We start from the raw sequence: 21,175 nt of genomic DNA on the forward strand, positions 1-21,175 counted from the left end.
AGAGCAAGATATAATTTCAGAATAAGAATAAGTAGATTTATATGTTCAATCAGAGCAGGATAGCGAAAACTGCAGATTTAGTTAAAGCCTTTTATTAAAAAGAGCAATTATAATTTAACAATAAGTCATATGAATAAAAAGGTTAGGTAACTAAAACGAATTAGAAAAAATAAAAATGCGCGGTTTAGTTTCTTCTTGGAGTTTATTTAAAAGATATTTTATATATATCATGTTAATAATCGAGTGAAATTTCGTAGAGGAGTATTGATAAAGTTATTAAATATGGCTAGCTCTACAAATATGCTCCAAATATGCGGAGAGGAAAGCATCTAGAAAAGCATCTGCAGGGTATAAATCTAAAAGGATAAATCCGCGCGATAAAAAGAAATATCATCGAGATACGTTCGTAAAAGAGAGAGAGAGAGAGGCGATAAAGAGGATGGAGCATAGAAAGTGTAACTAACTACTGTAACTAACGAACGGACTTCTGCTCCCCCACCTCCTCTTCCTCCCACCGCCACCTCCCGCCGCCCCCCCGGCCGGCCGTTTCGCGCCTTTTCCGATGGTCCACCCGCGCCGCGCGCGCGCCCCACGACACGATTCGCGCCTCCCGTGCTCTCGTCTCTCGTCGTTGGCGGCAGTGAGTGCGGTGCGACTTGTCGCGCGTTTGACAAACGAATTAGAGACGACTGTCGGGGGATCCGCCGTGTCTCGGACTGCCGCCCATACATACATTCCGCGCGCAATATATCGTCGCGCCAAATAACGCCGCGGCGCGCAATCGCGTTCGTACTGCCGGCGTTATCTCATTCACCGGCTCGTCGCGACCGGAGTCCCCCGTCCCGTCGTCGTCGTCGGTTTCGCGCCGAAAGTGATCGCGCCGCGGCGGCGCCTCGATGGGAGGGAAACGCCACAAGTGAATCGGCTCTTGTTGCTCGTCGACGTCAACCGGCGACGAGGATCGTCTCCCGGTCGGTCCGACCTCTCCGACGACGTGACGAACGCAACGTGTCTCGTCCGTCCGCGTGACGAATTGGCGCACGCAAGGAAATCCCACGGCTTACTTCTCGGTTTGGTTAAGGACGTGGCTTTAAAAAGCGGGCTTTAAGGACTGGGCACAACGAATTTCCAGGTATCGGCGTTATTTATATATTTATTATACTGGATAAAATATATCGCGAGTGTATATATATATTGTATATAAAATTAACGGCATTAATTATATAGATCACTCTTGCATCACTAAAAATTCATGTTTTTCTAAAAAAAAAGAAATAATTAGAAAACACACACATATATATAATATTACAATATATGTATAATATACATGCGATATTAATTATAAATAATATATATAAAATATATAATAATGTTATTATGTATAGTAATATATTAGTCCACTATGGGCACGTGTTGAATCGCTCTCTCGATCGTGACTCGGCCACAACAGTGCGGTGTCAAGGATATACAAACAGGGTACACAAATAACAATTCCTCGAGTGAGTTTTCGCGTGAATTTTTTTTTCCCTTCAGTTTCGTCGCAATCCCGAGCATTTCGGCAGATCGACATGCCGTTGTCGAGCAAAAACACGCGTGAGGAAATTTGTCGCCTAGATTTTCGAGAAAGATTTGCAATATCCTGCGATCAAGTTTTTCCTATATATATGTGTGTGTGAAGATTTCTCGTATATGCCCTATCGGTGACCCTCGATTAACGATCTCGTTCTTAAACTATTTGTCTTCGATGATTCGCGAGTGAGTCTAATGTCCATTTCTACCAACGTAGATTAACTTTAATCATTTTTTTTTATTTACTTTTTATCTTTGTCTAATTCTTAAAACTAGAAAAAGATACAAAGTAAGTTAAACCTGGATTAAAGTTAATCTACGTTGGTAGAAATATACATTACATAGTTTTATATTTATAGAGGAGAAGCTGTTTGATATAGATTCATGAATAAAATCAAAGTCGTAATTTATAGCACACCTAGTGTATGGCCGAGGCCGACGAGAAATATTCATCCCACCGAGGTTTCCGGGAAACGTAACGACTCGGATCGACTTCAACGGCTTCGATACGAGGAAGGGAAGAGGCGCGATAGATATTTCTAGAAGATAGAAACTATCTCCCGCTATCACGTTCACGGTTCGCAGTAATTCAAACAACTCGCAACTCTTTTCAATGAATTGTTCTAGCCATTTTTCGTTAATCGCGCGTAATTCTCCCCAAAATGAATTTAATACGAGAGTAATTTAACGGTGGATTGCACTTGTTCTATTGTTTTTTAAATAAAATTTACAGTAACGGCCGATTAAAATTTATATTCGTATCCCGATACATTTTCTCCAGAAGAATTTGAAAATTTTTTTTTATTTTTTTTAAATAAAAAGCTCACGATCAATAAATTGACTTCAAATAGATGTTGAAGCGAAAAATTTTCGTAATAAATTGTAGATACAATGATCACTTATATTAGAATGTAAAAAAGAGAAAATGCGCGATATATCATGATTGAATATGGTATATATAATTAAATAATTGAATTAAAATAATTTTAATGAAAATTCTCGAATTAATAACTGCCAATACATAATTAACTGTAGCCATGGCATTATCACCGCGAATTTCCGACATCATCATTATCGTCTCGTGATTGGATACAGGATGATCTGCATCCCGTCGTCTCGAGTAAACAGTAGAAATCGATATTGTTACAATATATAGATACGAAGTGTAAACAAATTTTAAGGTCGCGCATAGCAAAGAGCCTTTACTAAGTCGATAAACGCACACAGGTCAGCACACGGTTAGATAAGCGCTGTTTTCGTATTACGAATCAATTTCTTTTCGAAAATTACGATCGCGTATATTCCTCGAAGACATCGTTATTTTAACGCTGATTCAAGATAACGAATTATAATAGGTGAAGAATTAAGATTGGGGGGGATAAGTATTTCTACACGGAGAAAATTTTTTTTTTAATTTACCCTGCAAATCATTTTAATTGTGGGACAATATAGTATTTAGGCAAATTTTACTGCACTACAATAAGATTTTGCAGTAAAATTTATTGTAGTGCACAGTAAAATTTGCCTAAAAACTATATTGTCCCACAATTAACATGATTTGCAGGGTAAATTAAAAAAAAATTCTTTCCGTATATCGTATGTCGCGGTACACGGAAAGAATTTTTTTTTTAATTTACTCTGAAAATCATGTTAATTGCGGGATAATATTTAGGCAAATTTTATTGCAGTAAAATACTTATTGTAGTGCACAGTAAAATTTGCCTAAATACTATATTGTCCCACAATTAACATGATTTTCAGGGTAAATTAAAAAAAAAATTCTCTCCGTGTACATTTTTTTTTATTTTGTTTGTCGTTAATTCCAAAAAAGCTTTCTTTCTCTGCAAAAAGTTATGCAAAATCAAGCGTCAATGCGATAATCGGACACCCCGTATATACGATGATCAACGGGCCACCGCGGATGAAATCATATAACGACAACGGGTCTCGTTCCCGCCAATTGGGCCATTATGCATCCTCGATTCGGCATTCACGGTCTCGATTTGTCGCGCTTGTGAAACCGAGAGAGAGAGAGAGAGAGAGAGAGAGAGAGAGAGAGAGACGTATACGTACGAATGACAAAATTCTCGTCTAATTTCATGAATCTCTCGTTTCTCCGATTTTTCGGTGATAAGGCTTTAATTTCGAATGTCACATTAGAACGGCCGAACGAGCGAGACACCGATTATATTCCCGCTGGATTTCGCGAGAGATCGCTGAGGGACTATCTGAACGTTTTTTTTTTCTAACCTAACGTTTTTCTTTTTCTTCTAGAAGCCAACGTCGTGCCTGACGTCGATTCGACGATCAAATTCGAGAGATCGAGCATCTCATCTGCAATCCCCAACTTGACTCGTTGAGAACGAGCTGCCGTCCGCGCAAAGTAAACCAATCGTCCGCTAACCAAAATCCGTCGGAGATGGATGGAGAATCTTCTCCCGGGGAATCCCTCAGCGAGGCGCCGAACGTCGAATCACCGATGTCCAACATCACTAACGATCTGTCGAGATCGTCACTGGATTCCGGCAGCGCGAAAAAGCGTCACTTTTCACGTTTAAAAGGTACGGTATCGGCGAGAGTGACAAGTCGGACGCGAAGGGATTGTTGTGCCTCTGCGAGATGATCAGGACAAGATCATATAATACGGCGACGTATAATTTTATTGAAATAGACGTCGGCTTTCCGATGCATCCTTTTCAACCAAAGAGAGAGCACAATCACTCAAGTCTTTTTAAAAGCTCAATAAATTGACTTGATGCGGAACTCGATAGAGGCGACAACCTTTCGCGTCAATAAATTGTAGTTTATGTCGAAATTATTTTACACCACGATATAAGAACGAGCGTAATATATATTTGCATAATGTATGTGAAAAGTTAATAAGTTGTGTATTTAATTAAGATAATGAAAGCTCGAATTGATAGCCGCAAATGAATTTCTTAACAACACATGTTAAATTTTGATGTACGATAATAACGTCTCTAACTAATTAACGTCTAACAATTGGCGATTCTAATAACTTACGCTAAGGAACATTTATATCATTTACAAGTCTAGCGGGTTCTCTTTTTCATAATGATGAGCGCGGGGCGGGTACCGTAGTCGAGTTAATTATCGGGCAAAACTGATAGAGCGGAACCTGAGAGCCTTACGAAAGGCGGGTTTATTCGTTAGGGATTTCCCCGTCCTTCAACGATTTGTGAACGTCTGCCGCCGGTCTGAACGCCGCGGCGACCGCGAGTTCGCGCAGCCTCAGTTTGTCAGTGTCTCTCATTCGCGCGGTCCCGGCAAGGCGGATATTTTATTGTATTTCTCCGACACACGTTTGCTTTATTAATTTCATTGAATCTACTTCCGACGCCCGTATCGCTCATCGCTGTTTGCGTCGCGTGTTAAATTTCGACGTGCCATCTGTTCGATTCGCGCTCTTATCGATTACAATTAATACACCTCGCGGTTTTGCACACTCGACAAAGATGAAAGATACTTATTTTTTTTTTCGAGTTCGGTTCTTAACTTTTCGATAATCGCAATGCCGAGTCAATTAACGCGCGCGACGCGATCGTTGAGCACCCTCTCGCAATCGTGAGGCAAGTAGTAGCTCGTGCCGGGGTTACGAAGACCAGGTGCTCACCTGCTCCTTGTTGGGTGGCTGGTTAGGCTTGGCGCCCCCTTTTATTCATGCCCCCGGTAAAGCCCCGTTGGAGGTTCGCGAGCGAACGGCTGGGCGCGGACGGTAGCGCGCATCCCTCGTGCTTTGGGGATGCTAACGGCACTTAGGCGCTGGGATACCTATCGATAGTCCGATGATTATCAATGTATGGGAAAGCGCGGTCAAACGTTAACATTCTACGGCACATTTCAGATCTTATCTTTCAAAAATGTTTAAAAAAACATATCTATCTGATATTTTTATGCTCAAAATGGTAACAAATTTTTATGAATTAATATATATTTCCGGGCAACTCTTCTTTTTTTTTTCTCGGTTAATCCACGCGATCACTGATATGATTAAAATAATTGTGATTTATTTATTAATATTATTTTTAATTTTTACAATTCGAAATTGCAAATGGACCGCTAATACTTAATGCAACGTGCGTAACACATATACTAGAATTTTTATATATTAAAGTTTTATTTATGTATTTAAATATTAGAACGTTCTTAAAAAATTTTATTGACTTTCTTCAATTTGTCGTGGCAGTAAAATTTTAATTTAATTCGCTTATACGAGTAGTGAAGAAAATTAGTAAGTAAAGAAAATAGCCGTAATTATTCGCGATGAACACACACAACACAGGTCCGATGAAAGTATAGCCATACGTTTAAATATATCCTGCGTGCATCGATACTGACCTACCCTCGTTAGACATCAACACATCGAGAGACCGTTAAGAATACAGCTGTCTCGCGCGAAAGACTAGGGTTCGTACTTATTTCCGACTCCCTTTAACACTACGTTTAGCTCTAAAGGTGACTGACCGATTCCGTATCTCATACTCTTAATGCGATGATCGCGTTCGATGACCCGATGAGACGGAAAAACGGCTGTCAGCAACGAAGAGTTCGATTGTGAGACTCCACAAATTTATAATGTCTCGCTCGGAATGACAAGAGGATAATAACTTAATTATCAACGCACGTGATACTAGCTTTAAATTTAAATTTAGATTGAAATTTTTTTTTCTTAATCTTTTCAGACGTAAAGATGGCTGAGATTTGCTAGCTTTGCTTAAAGCTCATTATTTATTAATGTTACTATCAAATTGAAATTGGACATAGGGAAGAAACTTACACTGTTAACTCTACAGTGTCAAACTGAACCTTATTTAAGTCGCCGCTGCTCCTACTTAATAAATAGTTATTTTTAAATAAAACAATGAAATTTAACCCTAATGTGGGTTAAATTTGAACTGTTTTAAATTATTTAACTCCATTGTTTTAATATAAAAAAGAATTATTTATTAAGTAAGAGCAGTGGTGACTTAAATAAGGTTCAGTTTGACACTAGATAGATTTAACAGTGTAAATTCGCGTGGAAATTCGCTTTTCGAAGTTTTGCTTTTTGAAGAAACCTCGGGGAGAGTATCTTGCTAATAAAAATTTTATCGTATAACAACGGTAGAAGTGTGACAGTAAATTTATGAATTTCTATATACGCTATCACACTTCTTTCCTCATTTGCATATGAAGAGGCTATACACGGCCGCCGGAATAATTCGGGTAGAGATAATCGATATACGGCGATGGCGGCATTTAGCATCCCAAATGTGGGTGGTGGGAGGGGGGGAAAGGGCTTAGTCGAGAGCAGATCCTACATTACGCGAGTTGTAGTCGGATTAGGAGAATAGAGTCGCAGGCGTTTGTTCGCACAGCCGGCCACGAGAGATCTTTCGCGCTCTCCTCATCGAGTCGACGACGTGTTATCGGTCGCCGTTGCAAATGCCGTCGTGCAGCGGCATGGAAGTGTTGCGCCGCCACATGGCGCGTTCCGTTCTCGTCCGTTGCCTTGAAAGTCCGTTGCGCCGAGGGGTACGGCGACGACGACGGCGGCGGCGAACGGGGCGAACGACGGGGCACCCCTATGTACGCGCGCCGGCTTCTAGTATTGAGCGGGCCTGTATATCCGAGAGACGCGTGTACATACGCCCGATACGGCCAAGGCATCACGGACAGGGCACCACGCATACACACGCATAACGAAGCGTGCCGCTCGCGTGCAAATTAGGTAATTACCTGCGGACGCGCGTCTTCGACGACCGGGGGCACGTTCTCTTCGGAAGAATAATACCGATCCACCGAGTCGGGGCTATGATAATCGGAATAATGTGATAATCGACGCGGCGCATCTCGCGTTAGGGAAGGGACATTTAATTATGTCGTTTTTTAATTAGCGCAACATATGTATGACGCTTCCACGACACGCTGTTGCCCTCTTCTCACGCGAAACGATCTACGATTTGCAACTTTACTTGCTATACAATTAGCATTAAGTTATATATATAAGTGAAATGTCGCGAGGTATTTGAAATAAGTGAACACGATGGATGAAAAAATGTACCAACGACCCGGGACAAATTCATCGTTGGCTAATTATGTTTGGAGTAAACTTTCGTTGAGCTTTTTAACGCAGGTTTTTTTTAACGCACGATAGGCAATCAATTGGCGTAGCGCTCTATAATTTACGGCCACATTGTTATTTGATTATCGATTTCTCTGCATCGCGTATAGAAAAATCGCCGAGTTCCCATATTTCGCAAAGGGCGCCTAACGGGAGAGACAGGGGTAAAGAAAGGAAAAAAAAGCGCTGCGGCAACCGTCGACGCAGACGAGAGAATTGTGTAAGAGACGCTTCTTTGACCAATGGCTTTCCTATCAAGATTTAATATTTAAATGCCCCGAAATTTTATGCCGTGGCAAAGCTAAAGTTGCGGAGGGGAAGGAGGGAAGAGACCGGCGGGGAAAAAAAAGAGGGAGAAGAATGAAAGAGGTTTGGGTTTTTCGGGGTCCTCGGGGTCCCAGGCCATTAACATATCCTGTAGGGCCGGTAAGGCAGGTCTCTCGCAATATTTCGGAGAAGACGAAGGTTGGCACTCTCGCAACCTTTAACGGTCGCCGCGGGCGCCCGAATAACATAAATCGCCTCGGGTACGGATTCGGCGCGAATTCCGCGGATATCGCTGTTAAAGGCGCTGTAGAACGTGCAGGGGACGCGGCCCGGGATGCGTCCGACGTCGCGCGACTGCGAGGCGATACGCGTCAAACACCAGTGGACGTGAGTCCTGTTGACTTAGTCCTTGGACGCATCTACCCTTTCGTCTCCCCAATTCTCCATACATACGGCTCGTTTTTTCACCAGTTCGATTCGTATATAGAGAGCGATTAGGCTTACGATTAGGCGATAAGGCGCATAGCGACTGGCGCGCGGGCACGTCCTCGGGGGGGATGGTTGCCATCCCCGGGGATTCCAGTTTTTCCCTCCCCGCGATTGCGCCCGGGGAAGCACCTTGGCGGATCCGTTGGATGAAAAATTCGTTGAGCGCGTGCCGGCTGCACGCACGACTCGACTACCCCTCGTCTTACTACCCTCCGCTAATGTCGAAAGACGGAAGAAGAAGCGAGCGAGATAGAGAGTGGGGTGAAGCTTAGTTTATCGAACAGGACGACCGACCAGCCAACCCCCTCCCCCCCGGTTAGGCGCTCTCTTGTTGCTTGTTTCCTTACCTCGGTCTCTTGTGTCTCGTCCCGATGTGTCTGGTCCCGATGCGTCTGGCCCCCGTCCCGTTTCGCAACTCGTAACAGGGCACACGCTTCAACTTTTATTCCCATCGACGACGTTCCGTTCTCGCAGAGGCTGTTATTCAACGTCCGTCCGTGCTTTTCCGTTCGTGCGTTCGCGTCTGAACACAACGATTAGTTCGCCCTCTTCTGATCGATATCCCGGGTGATGCAGACGCGGGAGAACGCATGTTGCTCGGTAATCGGTCGCGTTTTCAATGGCGCGAATGAAATTCTGTAAATTCGCCATCGCGTATAACGCGTTTGTTGTATAGCATGGGAATCTGAACTCAGGCTGTATTACACCGGTTTCCATGTCTGGCGATTTAAATAACATGAATACGACTGAATATAATTAACTCGTAGCTGGTTTTTATTCAGAACAGAAGCTTACATTTTTATATATATATATTTTTTTTTTACAAACGTTTCACCTTTATTATTGTCTAAGATTCGACGTGAAGACTGTCGTCTTGTTCGCGCAAATACGAACTTAAGTTTATTAATTGTTATACCTATATATTTAACGTTGCCACGTGAAAACGTAGTCATTTATCACATCGTATCTTCCGATATTCCGTTGAACGGCCTTATCACTTATCACCGCAGAAAGAAAAAAAAAACCCCGAAACGGTTGCACGGGGTTGGGGACCACCCCTTCTTCGGGACCCTTACGGGAACCATACGCGGCGGGGTGCGATGGGATACAACAGAATGATTCATACAGGCACATTAACCACGATGCTCGGGAATCCGGCTAACGAATCATTTTCAAACGGGCGTACATCTTTTTTTACCGAGTGATAGCCGCGGAGAGAAGACCGCTGGTTGCGGTCCATTCTTCGAAACGAGGAACACATGCAGGTAAATCCGACTACATTAACAGTGCATAAAATGACGCGCAGGTAAATTTGACTATATTAGCAGAGAAAAAAAAACGAGCGGCCGATGTCCCGGCCTGATCAGCGTACTACTTACGGGAAGACCGATAATACCCGCGTCAGACGGTTTTACGTAACGTACCCTAACATGAGCGACATGAGTGACAGATGCTGGTCATGTAAAATACGTATAAAATATAATAATAACGTATAAAATATCTTGAAATTTTAAAATTGTAAAGATATTTCAGATTGAAAATTTAAAAAAAATGGATGACATAATTTGTAATATTTGGAAACCATATCGAAACTATTGAAATTTTTGACAAAAAAAAAGAAATCCCCAAGCTAAATGAAAAATGTTATTAAAATTTTACGTGGATTGCACTATTAGTTTAAGAAATATGCATTTTGTCACACAAATTGCTCTTCTCTTATTTTGTTTTCTTTCTTTCTATTTCTGCTCGTCTTTTCGTTTATATGCTGTAACTTGTAAATAATTTAAGAAACAATTTTAAAGGGGATATTCGCGTGTTCAAACCGAAAGTATGTCTTTTTGCGACGAGGGTGGCATCCCTTGTGATACTACACGGAGAGAATTTTTTAAAAATTTATTTTGAAAATCATGTTAATTGTGGGATAATATAGTTTAGGCAAATTTTACTGTGCACTACCATAAATTTTACTGTGAAATCCTATTGTAGTGCACAGTAAAATTTGTCTAAATACTATATTGTCCCACAATTAACATGATTTGCAGGGTAAATTACAAAAAAAATTCTCTCCGTGTAGAGAGAAAATTCTCTTCTTACGGTGAGATCACTTTATTTCTGTACGAGTAAGTAAGCGCGCACTCGAGTGTTTTTTTTTTTTTTTTACGAGTTTTAAGATGATTACGACAGTTAGGACTTCTCGCAAGAATGGCTTCGACGCGAAACGAGGGCCCCGCGCCGCCGCCCTCGACGGACACGGTGGGGTAGGTTACACCTGTGCGAGCATGTTTAAAATATGTAGCACATGGTGCGCGCGTTCTATCTCGTTGCACCGCGGTGCACCGCGTGTTTAGCGAGCCGCCGGTGCCGATGCCGATGGCGATGGCCTCGTTCGCGCCGCAACAGAGTTCACTTCGTGCAATCTGCCTCTTTATCTTGCCGACACCACTATTGGCTATATAGGCACGCGTTCTCCTAATAGATCTTCTAATCCTCCGTCGGAACGATTCCCACCCTTCCCTCCAAATGCAATTACACGCGTGCACGCACGTGAATCGCTCGCGTCGGGCGAATTCATAGCGCGGGTCTCTGCAACCGTGGCACGCGCCGGTTGGACCGGTCGGTCCCGCCAATCGATATCGGATAGTCGAGTATACGTCCCTCTCTCATAGGCAACGCATTTTAACCCCCGCGCCAGACTGTACGCGTTTTCGAGATTGAGGATCGAAGATTAAAATACGGTCAATCAGATAAATCGTGTAATCCATTCTACTAATTGAATCCTAATCCTCCAATTCGCAATTCCTCAAATCTTCCAGTGCCCGCAGGACTTCAACACGGCACCCTCTGCGAAACATTTTTTAATTGTACGACCGCGTGATATTTAATGGACGTCCTATATATTTTTATAAATTGAATTGGCGAGACACATTTTATAAATAGATATGTATAAACCAATTTTGCGGCGGCGTATAACGATGACAGAACGGTAGAACCTTTTGATCTTCGATCGTAACGAAAGGGGCGGTGGGAGAGAGGGGGAGGAGGGGGTGGGACAGTTTAATCGTATATAATTCGAGTTTCCGGCGAGTATCTCTCTATAAGACTAGAACGCACGCGGTTTTCCGTATACGGTTATTCGCGCGAATGGAGCTGTAAGAGATATATAAAGGTATACGGCCGGGCAAGGATCACACGCCCATTCGGGGCGGTTAACCGAGGAATCGCGTCGGCGCTGTCGAAGGCGCGCGTATAGCGTGACGCACGTTCAGTGTTCCTTTGCATATACGCACACACTTAAGGCTCACGCATCGCGCCAGCCAGCGGCGAACTAACGCCACTTGGGGGGCAGACATATGAGCACACATGGGGCGGCAGTCACCACCTGGCATCGCGTAGCCGTAGTTGAATACCGACCCACCCCTATATACGTACACGGTAACTACGTTCCCTGAAACGCGCGCGGTGCGACCCCAACCCCTCGACTTGGCTCGTGCCGTCGTACATTGTCGTAGGATAGCGCGAACGCGGCTGCGACGATGACGACGACGACGACGACGGTGAGGAAAGGGGTAGAGGAAGGAGAAGAGAGAAAAGGTCGGGCAAGACGTTACAGGGTTGCAAGAAATCGGGTTCCTCTCGACCTTCCTCACCCGTTCCCAGCGTGCGCCCGTCCCGGTTTACCTTTCCTAGTCTTTCGCGCCTCGTCAAGCGTTTGTTTTCGCGAATTTCGAATCTATCGTATCGTGCGCCGAAATTGCGATTTTTGGACATATCATTATAGTACGCAGCCATAACACGACACTGGTTGTACGCCAGTGACAAAAGGCAGGAGTCAACGAACTTAATGGGACGGATAGAACCCAGCTCGATACGCTGATTGTAATATCGATTTCCGCCTGCATCATACACGTACGCGCACACGCATCGTCGAATGTATCTTTTGTGGCCGACGACATAACGTATATGGATATATACCGGTCGAGAGCGAGCGGTAGCTGATGAGTACTCGGTGCCCCGTCCCCCTTAGTTTCACCAATAGCGAGATTCTACATTGGGAGGGTCGATAGGTTATCGTTCAACTGGCTCGTGGATGCCACGTGCGGGTACGTTTACGAGCGAGTGCACGGCGTTTGTCGCAGGTTAATGACAATGTAACGTTTCGACCGTTTTGCGCTGCATGATTCTAATCGAGTCGTTTATCAAACGATAGATAATTTTATGGAGAATTAAATAATAAAATAACTATATTACAAGAAATTAAATTTTAAATCATTTTAAGATCAACTTTTTTATTTTATTAAGTATTTATTTCGGAAGGAAAAGATATTTATTAAAGTATCTTTTCCTTTCGAAATAAATATTTAATGATAAAAAAGTTTATCTTAAAATTATTTGAAATTTAATATTTCTTGTAATATAGTTATTTTATTATTTTATTCTTCATAAAATTATCGTTTGACAAACGACTCGATTAGAATCATGCATGTAAAGATATTTACTGAAAAGATATTTTAATAAATAACTCTTACAAGAAATTTAATTTTAAATAATTTTAAGATAAACTTTTTTTTATAACTTACTTTATTTATATTTTAAAATTTTTTAAATTACTTTACTTATATTTTAAAAGATATCTTAATAAATATCTTTTCCTTCCGAAATAAATACTTAATAATAAAAAAGTTCATCTTAAAATTATTTAAAATTTAATTTCTTGTAAGAGTTATTTATTAAAATATCTTTTCTTGAACATTTGATTACGATAAATTAAATATTATCTGCTGATCAGACAATTATCGCAAATGCGTTTAAGCTAAGATTTAAATGCAACTGGAAGCCTAAACTCAGTCATTTGGACCGAGGCTCTTTCGAGAATTAGGTCAATGTTATATATCTTATCAACGTTGGTTGGCTAACCGCCGTGGCAGTTAACGTGTTAACTGAGGTTTAACTGATTATTCGTTTGCTTTTGGAGGCAGAGCTGTAAAGAGACGGGGAAAGGTTCAGCCAGTTGTAACTAACGCTCACGGGAACAAGTTTAGAATTATTTGCGGTGGAGGGTACAAGGATATTATCAATCTATTCACTATTGCGTGTCTGATGGTCGCTCGCTTCGTTTTCCTCTGATGAAGGATCACGTCGTCACGTGTGTCGGCTATGTTCAGAGCTGAATTAGACGCAGAATCTCGAGGACGGGCTAACGAAATTCGTCCCGAAATGGATATGCATTTCTCTCTCTCTCTCTCTCTCTCTCTCTCTCTCGGCGGGAATGCGGCGAGACACAGGCCGTGCTTTATTTTTAACCGCATGTCGCGGTGCTTCCATATCCCTAATCTCGTATGAGGGCCCCACGTCGGCGGGAAACGGCTGGCGGGTATACGTGTTCCTCTGGTGTTTGCGCGCGTGTATATAGGAAACGGATGTCGTGAGGCGTTTATCTAAAATTAGAAGTGCTCCCGATACGTCTGTCTCGCACGCTCGCTCTCTCGTCCTCTCTTCCTCTCGCGCGGTATTAGTATTATGATTTGGTTCTGCTTGCCATGCACGCATTGCTCCTCTGTGGCTTCGCTCTCGTAGTGGAGTCACGACCGTTGAAGCGTACTTGCACATGTTACGCAGCCGCGCAACCGCTGCCTGTTGCTCGCCGGGGGAATGTCGCGTTAATTAGTGGGGGAGATCGATGTGGTCGCTCGCGCAGTCGACTTTATGTTAAGATATATAACTAAGCCGTGCTTGCATCGACAGTTATTATCACACACGGAAAGAACAATTTTGCTGAATTTTTCAGATCTGAAAATAATTTTTGTTCAATATAATCAAAATTATTTTGTGCGAAAGTTAAAATGATTGCTAAAATATCAAAACATTTTTTATAGCAATACTTATCAGTTTTAACATTCCAACAAATTATTTTGATGATTCAACAAAAATTACTTTCAGATCTGTTTTTAGCAAACTTTTTAAACCTTTCAACAAAATCGTTCTTTCCGTTGCATTCGTAACAGCAGCATTCTGTCGACAAACGCGGCTGGATCGTTGCGTTCCGCAATATTCTGTATTGCGCGTTGCTAATATCGTTCATATTTGCGATAATTAAAAGTCACTATCGTCTATACGTTTACTGAAGACGAGGAAGGGGGGGGGGATTAAAACAAATTATATATATTTGTAAAACAAAAATACATGGTACAAATAATATAAATATTACAGTCGTTATAAGTTTTTAATTATTAGCTAAATGCGACTAAGAATATAAAATACTATTTTATTACTGTTTAATTTTAATCCCTTCTCTTTACGACCTGTTCTTATAGGACTTATTCTAAGACAGAAATAAACGCCTTAGCCCGTCAGCCCCCATCGAATTAGAATTCAGAGAAAGTAGGGCCAAGTTGAATCTAATTACTCCATAAAGTTCCCCTGTATGTCGTAAATTTAATCCGCTATAGGTCTTTCACACTTAACGGCAATGTATGTAGGTCTTCGTATACTAAACAAGCCATCCGCCATCTGTTCGGGGGAAACTGTTGATTAATCTCATATGACAACTCGCACGAGATCTATAAGGTGTAGGCTGCGAAATACTTAGCGATGCTAAGGAAATTCGCCGCTGCCCGCTCAGGTAGTGGTAAGGGCAGTGGGGTACGAATATCAATGCGAGGGAAGCGGACCGAGAAGGAACGTTGAGATCAACGATACGTTGACCTTTAGACGGAGGCCAAGGTTCTCCGTTTCAGACGCTATACGCTATACACTCGCCTGGAAATTCGCGTCGTGAATCCATCCTATGTACGTTTCGACGCGAATATTATAAGTAGCGCGAGGGTGCGTGTCACGGCTGATGCGTCCGACTTCCTGCGGAAGGGCGTTAGGGCGTACGTACACGAGAAACGGCTCAATATCGTCTCTTTTCCCTGCAGTTCTGCTCTCATCTGTCAGCCGGCCAGAGATCTTGCCTTAAAGTTTCGCTCAGTCGCGCGCGTTCCTTTCGCATTCGATTTCTTAGCAAATGCCTTTTCCTTTTCAATCCAATCCGTTATACATGATTCAATTACGTTCAATCTGATCTCGGCCGTGACGGTTTTTGAAAGATGCACCTCATTTATCCCCGAAATAAATAAATAAATAAACGCTCGGTCAGGCGGTAAAGCGTCGACCGAGCGGTTTATTCCCGAGAAGAACCGGAGAAAGAAAAGCTCTGAGAGCGCGCGCGAAATCTGTGTCTTTTGTCGAACATCTCCCCTGCTTGGCAGGATTCAGTTTAAATTTGGGAGCAAATTCCTAGCGGGAGATGTAGCGCGTTAAGAATCTTATTCAGGATAAGATTACTCGGCAGCAAATAGTATACAGCGTGAAAAAGATGTTGGGTAATATAAAGTAAATGTATAATAATTTATCATGTGTATATTATGTCGCATCGTCACAACTCGAGAAGAGCAATTATAATTGAACGAGAAAAATAATTGAAACATTTAGGCGGTCTACAATTGCACGGCTTATTAAAATACTTCTCGCAACTGTAACCAGAGTGATAAAAAAAAACAGAAGATATACGAGACGCACATGCCGCGCGCTAACGTTTTCGGCGCTGAGGATGCACGGCGCATCGTACCCCTCGTCTTCTCATTGGTGCGACATGAAACGATTAAACGACCGGTCCCTCCACACTCGTCTCGTACTCTTCCGGCCTAACTGCAGACTGGTCTACATTATGTGGGAGATAGGGATGACTCTTTGTATACTCGTTCGCGTGGCGAGCGAAAGCAGCGCGAGTCAATGCGAACTAACGAATCCGCGTGTTACAAAATATTTCGTGGAGATTTGTTACGTTCGTCGTGCTCGATAAATCAGAATTCTTAGTAGATTATAAAGTAGAAATATGTACACGGAAAGAACGATTTTGTTGAAGGGTCTAAAAATTTTGCTAAAAACAGATCTGAAGGTAATTTTTTGTTGAATCGTCAAAATAATTTGTTGGAATGTTAAAACTAGTATTGCTATAAAACGTTTTGCTATTCTAGCAATCATTTTGACTTTCGCACAAAATTATTTTTTGATTATTGAACAAAAATTACTTTCTGGATTCAGCAAAATTGCTTTTTCCGCGTACGAAAGCTCGTTCTCTTTCTCGAATTGCGAACACTTTGTCGGTATATCGCGATTGTCACCTATAATAATAGGAATGAGACGGGATGAAAATCATCTTATACAGATGCAATGCCCGTAGGGCACGATTTTTCTCGTCTCACGCGTGTCCCACATGGCACGCACGTGCGACCTATGCCTACACGTTTCTCGGATTTCGAGATACCTGCAGGGTGCACTTGTCACGCGGGGATCGACCGAACGGTGAGAGAACTCCGCTGAGATTGCGATTCGGGACGAAGATGAATGGCGAGCTGCAGATGGTGGTAGCGGTTCCTATATACATACGATAGCTCTCTACGATGACAATGCCGCGGGGCAGCGCGATAATTTCTGATTATTAACTCTCCGTTTCGCGGCGCCGTCTGTTGCAATACATTTGGCGGCGGGACCGATTGTTATCGCGGAACGAAAGCCCGAGCAAATAAACGAACGCGCGACCGCGAGATCGCGCGTGATTTCACAGCGCGCCGGGGCTCGGCGCCTTCAAGATGACCGGAGCATCCGCGCGTCGTCTAGTTCGCATCTTGCATGCGGTCAGGAGATTTCGCGAGAATGGGGAAATGAGCCGCACACACACGCACACGCGCACACGCACGCACGCACAGGCTCCATGTGCGGTCCTGTGAAAAGAGAACACGTGTTCCCGCGCGGATATAATCACGGTTACCGGTCCAGTCTTTTGTGCGCGTGCGAATATCCGCCGATATTTCGGGCAGCGCGCGAGACGTGATTTTTATATGGGTATATTTGTTGTGATCTCTCTCTTCCGCTCGAGAGACCGCGGTCTTCCTGTTAAGCTTCGACGGCAGGCAGCGGTGCTGCTGCGGAACACGATCTGTGTCTAACGTCTTCCTGTCTTTGGTTTCAGGTACCTTCGGCGCTTGTCATCGCGCGAACGATCAGAGAAGCGAAGGGTGAGTTCCCATATCTATATTTACTTGCGATACGTTCGAAACCACGATTCTAATTTTAATTGCAACTTTTTTCTCTTGAATCGACCGATCTCTCGAACGACCGTAAAATAAAAAAGATATGCTGCGGAGAAAGTATCGAAATTTGAAACGGAAAGAGTACACCCGAAACAAGTGTCAGCGACGAGCGGCATTGTTTACCGTAAACCTGCGAGTTATTATCTCAGCTGCCTCGGCCGTCCTTTAAGAGTACACCCACCGTCCGATACATGCCGTTCGCGCTTTCGAAACGTGCCGCGGTGTCGGACCGGCGCTTTAAAGTGAAGAACGGCTTCTCTTCAGCGCGCGATCAGGAACAGTCGCACGTTTATTAATTCGTATAGGAACGCGTTCTGTATAGTTCCAGTCACTTGCGTGAGAATTGAGCCCTATATATAGCTTTTCCGCTCGTTACACCGCCGCCGAGGGCTCCATTCATGCTCGCGATTCATTCATCGCGTCTCTCCACCGGGAGAGCCTTTTCTCTCTTCCGACGCGGTCTCGTCGCGGCGGTATCGCCGTTTTCGTAGGTCACCATACATCCATCCAGAGAGGACTTAAATCCGAAGTCGGACCCAGACTCGGCCTTCGCCTCCCTACGGCATTTCTCCCCCTCGCGTCTTCCTTTCTCTCTCTTTCAGCATCTCTTTTTAATCCGAGACTGGCGGGAAATGACAGCGCCCTTGTCGCTAAGCCTTTACGCCTCCCGCGCTTCTGTCAGCTTCCTGCCGGTGTCTTTACGTTTCCCCGCTATAAAAGAGGAAACGTTCCGCTTTATCCCACGATCTAGGGCTATCGCACACGTCCTCTCCGTATTATCTTTCTGCGAAATAAAGAGAGTCGCTCGTGTCACGAAAATATTCTAGACGTGATAATCGTAACTCTCAAAACATGAGATGAAAACAAAGTAGTTTCCCTTTTTATGTCTTCAAGGCAAAAAAAAAAACAGTTAAAATTCACTTTCATTATTTTTTTTTCTTTTCAACCAACTACTAAATCTTGAAGACGTACAAAGAGATTCATCACTTTGTTTTTATCTCATGTTTTGAGCATTACAATTATCAGCACGTCTAGAATACTTTCGTGTATGTACAATAGAGAGAAAGAGAGAGAGAGGGGGGGGGGGAGAAAATAATTATTTATTAGAATGCTTGAACTGTCTTAATTTTCTCCCTCGTCTTTTAAATATTTGCAACTTAATGATGTCAACGTCTTCAAGTATACTTTTCATCCTTTGTGTGGTCCTGCAGATTTAATTACACGTGAAAGATCCTCGATAGGATCGAAGGGTGTAAAATAACGTAGGATATTTGAAACGCTGATGGGTAGAGAGAATTCGATATTCCTTGGGAACTATGCCACACCTATGCCCTTTGTTCCTGTAGCTAATGAAACGATGTACACATATTCGCGAAAGTATACGTTTAAGATATATGTCTACATGATTGATTACTATGTCGTACCATAAATCGACCGAAAATAACAAAATAAAAAATTTGTTCGCTGGTTTTTGACGATTTATCATTTGGAAGTTAAAAAAAAACTTCCATAAATGCGTCGGAGTTAACGTGTCTTCCGCGGTTCTGTGTTGTGGGTAAACTAATGCGGGAAACGTGACAAGATATCATGATTAAGAAAGAGAATGTGGAAAAGCACCGGTTTTCTTTGTTGCCAGGCGAAGAAGTTATTTCTTCTTGGTATGCTTGGTTTCTTTAAGGGCCTTTCTTGATGGCCCCAGCCATCTACCCCCCTCGTCTACTCCCTCAACTGGTCCCGCGCGTTCCTCTACCGCCTCTATTTATCTTGGTATGAAGAGAAGTATACGACCGAAGTATACGACCGAAAGTCTACTTCGACGTAGAACGTAGAACGTGTTCTACGACGTAGTATTTCGAATGGATACAATCTAACGGTCAAAATCTTAATGGTTAGATGCTGGAATTCGAAGTCATCGGTCTCCATCGCTCAATTTGTTTCTTTTTAGTTGGCGTTGATTATATCGTTTGCAATACGTACCAGTGACATAAATTGCAACATTTACCGCTAATTAACATCAAATTATCTCCGAATATACTGTTAAATCTATAGTGTCAAATTTAACCTTATTTAAGTCGCCACTGCTCCTACTTAATAAACAGTTATTTTTAACTAAAACAATGAAGTTAATTTAAAACGGTTTAAATTTAATCCAATTTTGGGTTAAATTTCATTGTTTTAGTTAAAAATAACTATATATTAGGTAGGAGCAGGAGCATTAAGGACGAATTAAATAGGGTTAAATTTGATACTATAGATTTAACAGTGTATTACGCTGTATAAATGTAATTATTGTACAGAAGGTTTTGCCTCGATTTTTTCTTTATCTGTAAACTTGGTTGATAATTGGGAAATATACTTTAAATAAAAATACATAAAAAATTATCTAGTACTTCATAATTTTAACGTCTCAATAATAATAGCGAAGGGAATAAATCGCTAAAATTAAGGGCATTTAGGATTTTAAATAACAGTTTCATTAATAGTTACTAAGAATCAGAAAAAGATAAAAATTGTCTTTTTCAAAAGACTAAGCAGATTATAAATTAGAAAAATGAATTCGTGGTTTTTTTTTTAACGTAAAGTATATGTATCGGATTAACGGACATTGATGATTTCATTATTTAGATAATTTATCGCGAATTTTAGGCCGATATCTTTTTTTATCGAACAGTACCGCGTATTGTGTCCGCGTTTTCGATCCTACTGCGAGGAAGCAGCTGATTCTACGAGCGCCATTTTTGTCGCTCGCATTAAAGAGAAGGTGAACTTTAAACTTTATCTTGGTATTACGATAACCGAGATGTTTGAACGTTGCGCCCTTCCCAGGAAGTTATCGTGAAAACTCGAGAGTCGATAACGATGTTTACTTTTGTAAGCTAATCAGGGAAATCGGAGAAGATCGAGATGCCAGCAATGAAGCCGTGTTAGTTAACTAAACAGAGAGACAAAAAAATGAAGACAGTCGATTCATGAGCAGAGCAAGACAAAAATTTGCAACGTTTTGTAATTGAATAGCTCATGTTAACTTAGCTCGTTACAGTGCCGTACGAAAGCTTTAAGAGCGAAAGAGTTCCTGGTTTTTAAAGTTTATCCTTAAGCCAGCAATTTAACGAGTATAAGTCCTTTTTAGACCGAATTTTTTATTTAAAATAAATGCTGCAAAGATTTAGGATTCACTTTTGTTCGGATTCAAATTCGCTCTTTCATTTGTAATCGCTATGTCATTTGAACAATTGATTGCGAGAAAGTACTTGCTATATGATGCTTATATTGTGAAATTATATTAAAAGCCAGAATTTTTTTTTAAATATACGGATAAAGATCTGGAGAAGAGTTTTGAGATTTTCAGGAAACGTCTTCCTCCGTCTCTTTGTGATACTATCCTTCTCTTGAAAGCGCGGGAAGAAACTGGTATTGTCCGCAGGGATACCAACTTCAACGGTGTTCGCGCGATAAAGATATTCATTTGGGAGAAACTGCAGTATAGAGTTATATTTCGCGAAAATCTCAAAATTCTTGAGCTTTTCTCGTTTCCTGTATCGCTACCGTTTTCACGAGTTGTCAATAAAAAAAAGAGATACACCGGGAGGAA

The 21,175-nt window shown here is 42.1% G+C and overlaps 1 protein-coding gene across 2 annotated transcripts in view; it reads left to right on the top strand.

Annotated features, from left to right (window-relative positions):
* The first annotated feature begins 616 nt into the window (after positions 1-616).
* LOC105462417 (M-phase inducer phosphatase) overlaps positions 617-21,175 on the top strand; it is a 48,232-nt gene continuing 27,673 nt past the window's right edge. Inside the window, exons 1-3 of one of the 2 annotated variants that reach the window (XM_011708985.1) lie at positions 617-1,132; positions 3,844-4,130; positions 17,463-17,508. In XM_011708985.1, the coding sequence (XP_011707287.1) occupies positions 3,989-4,130; positions 17,463-17,508 (188 nt within the window). In that variant the 5' untranslated portion in view covers positions 617-1,132; positions 3,844-3,988. Of the gene's footprint in view, positions 1,133-1,423; positions 1,500-3,843; positions 4,131-17,462; positions 17,509-21,175 lie in introns of those variants that run through there. The other variant, XM_011708986.1, reaches the window with a different exon arrangement.

The sequence above is a fragment of the Wasmannia auropunctata genome, unplaced genomic scaffold (genome assembly GCF_000956235.1).
Source record: "Wasmannia auropunctata unplaced genomic scaffold, wasmannia.A_1.0 LD336099.1, whole genome shotgun sequence".
NCBI lineage: Eukaryota > Metazoa > Arthropoda > Insecta > Hymenoptera > Formicidae > Wasmannia > Wasmannia auropunctata.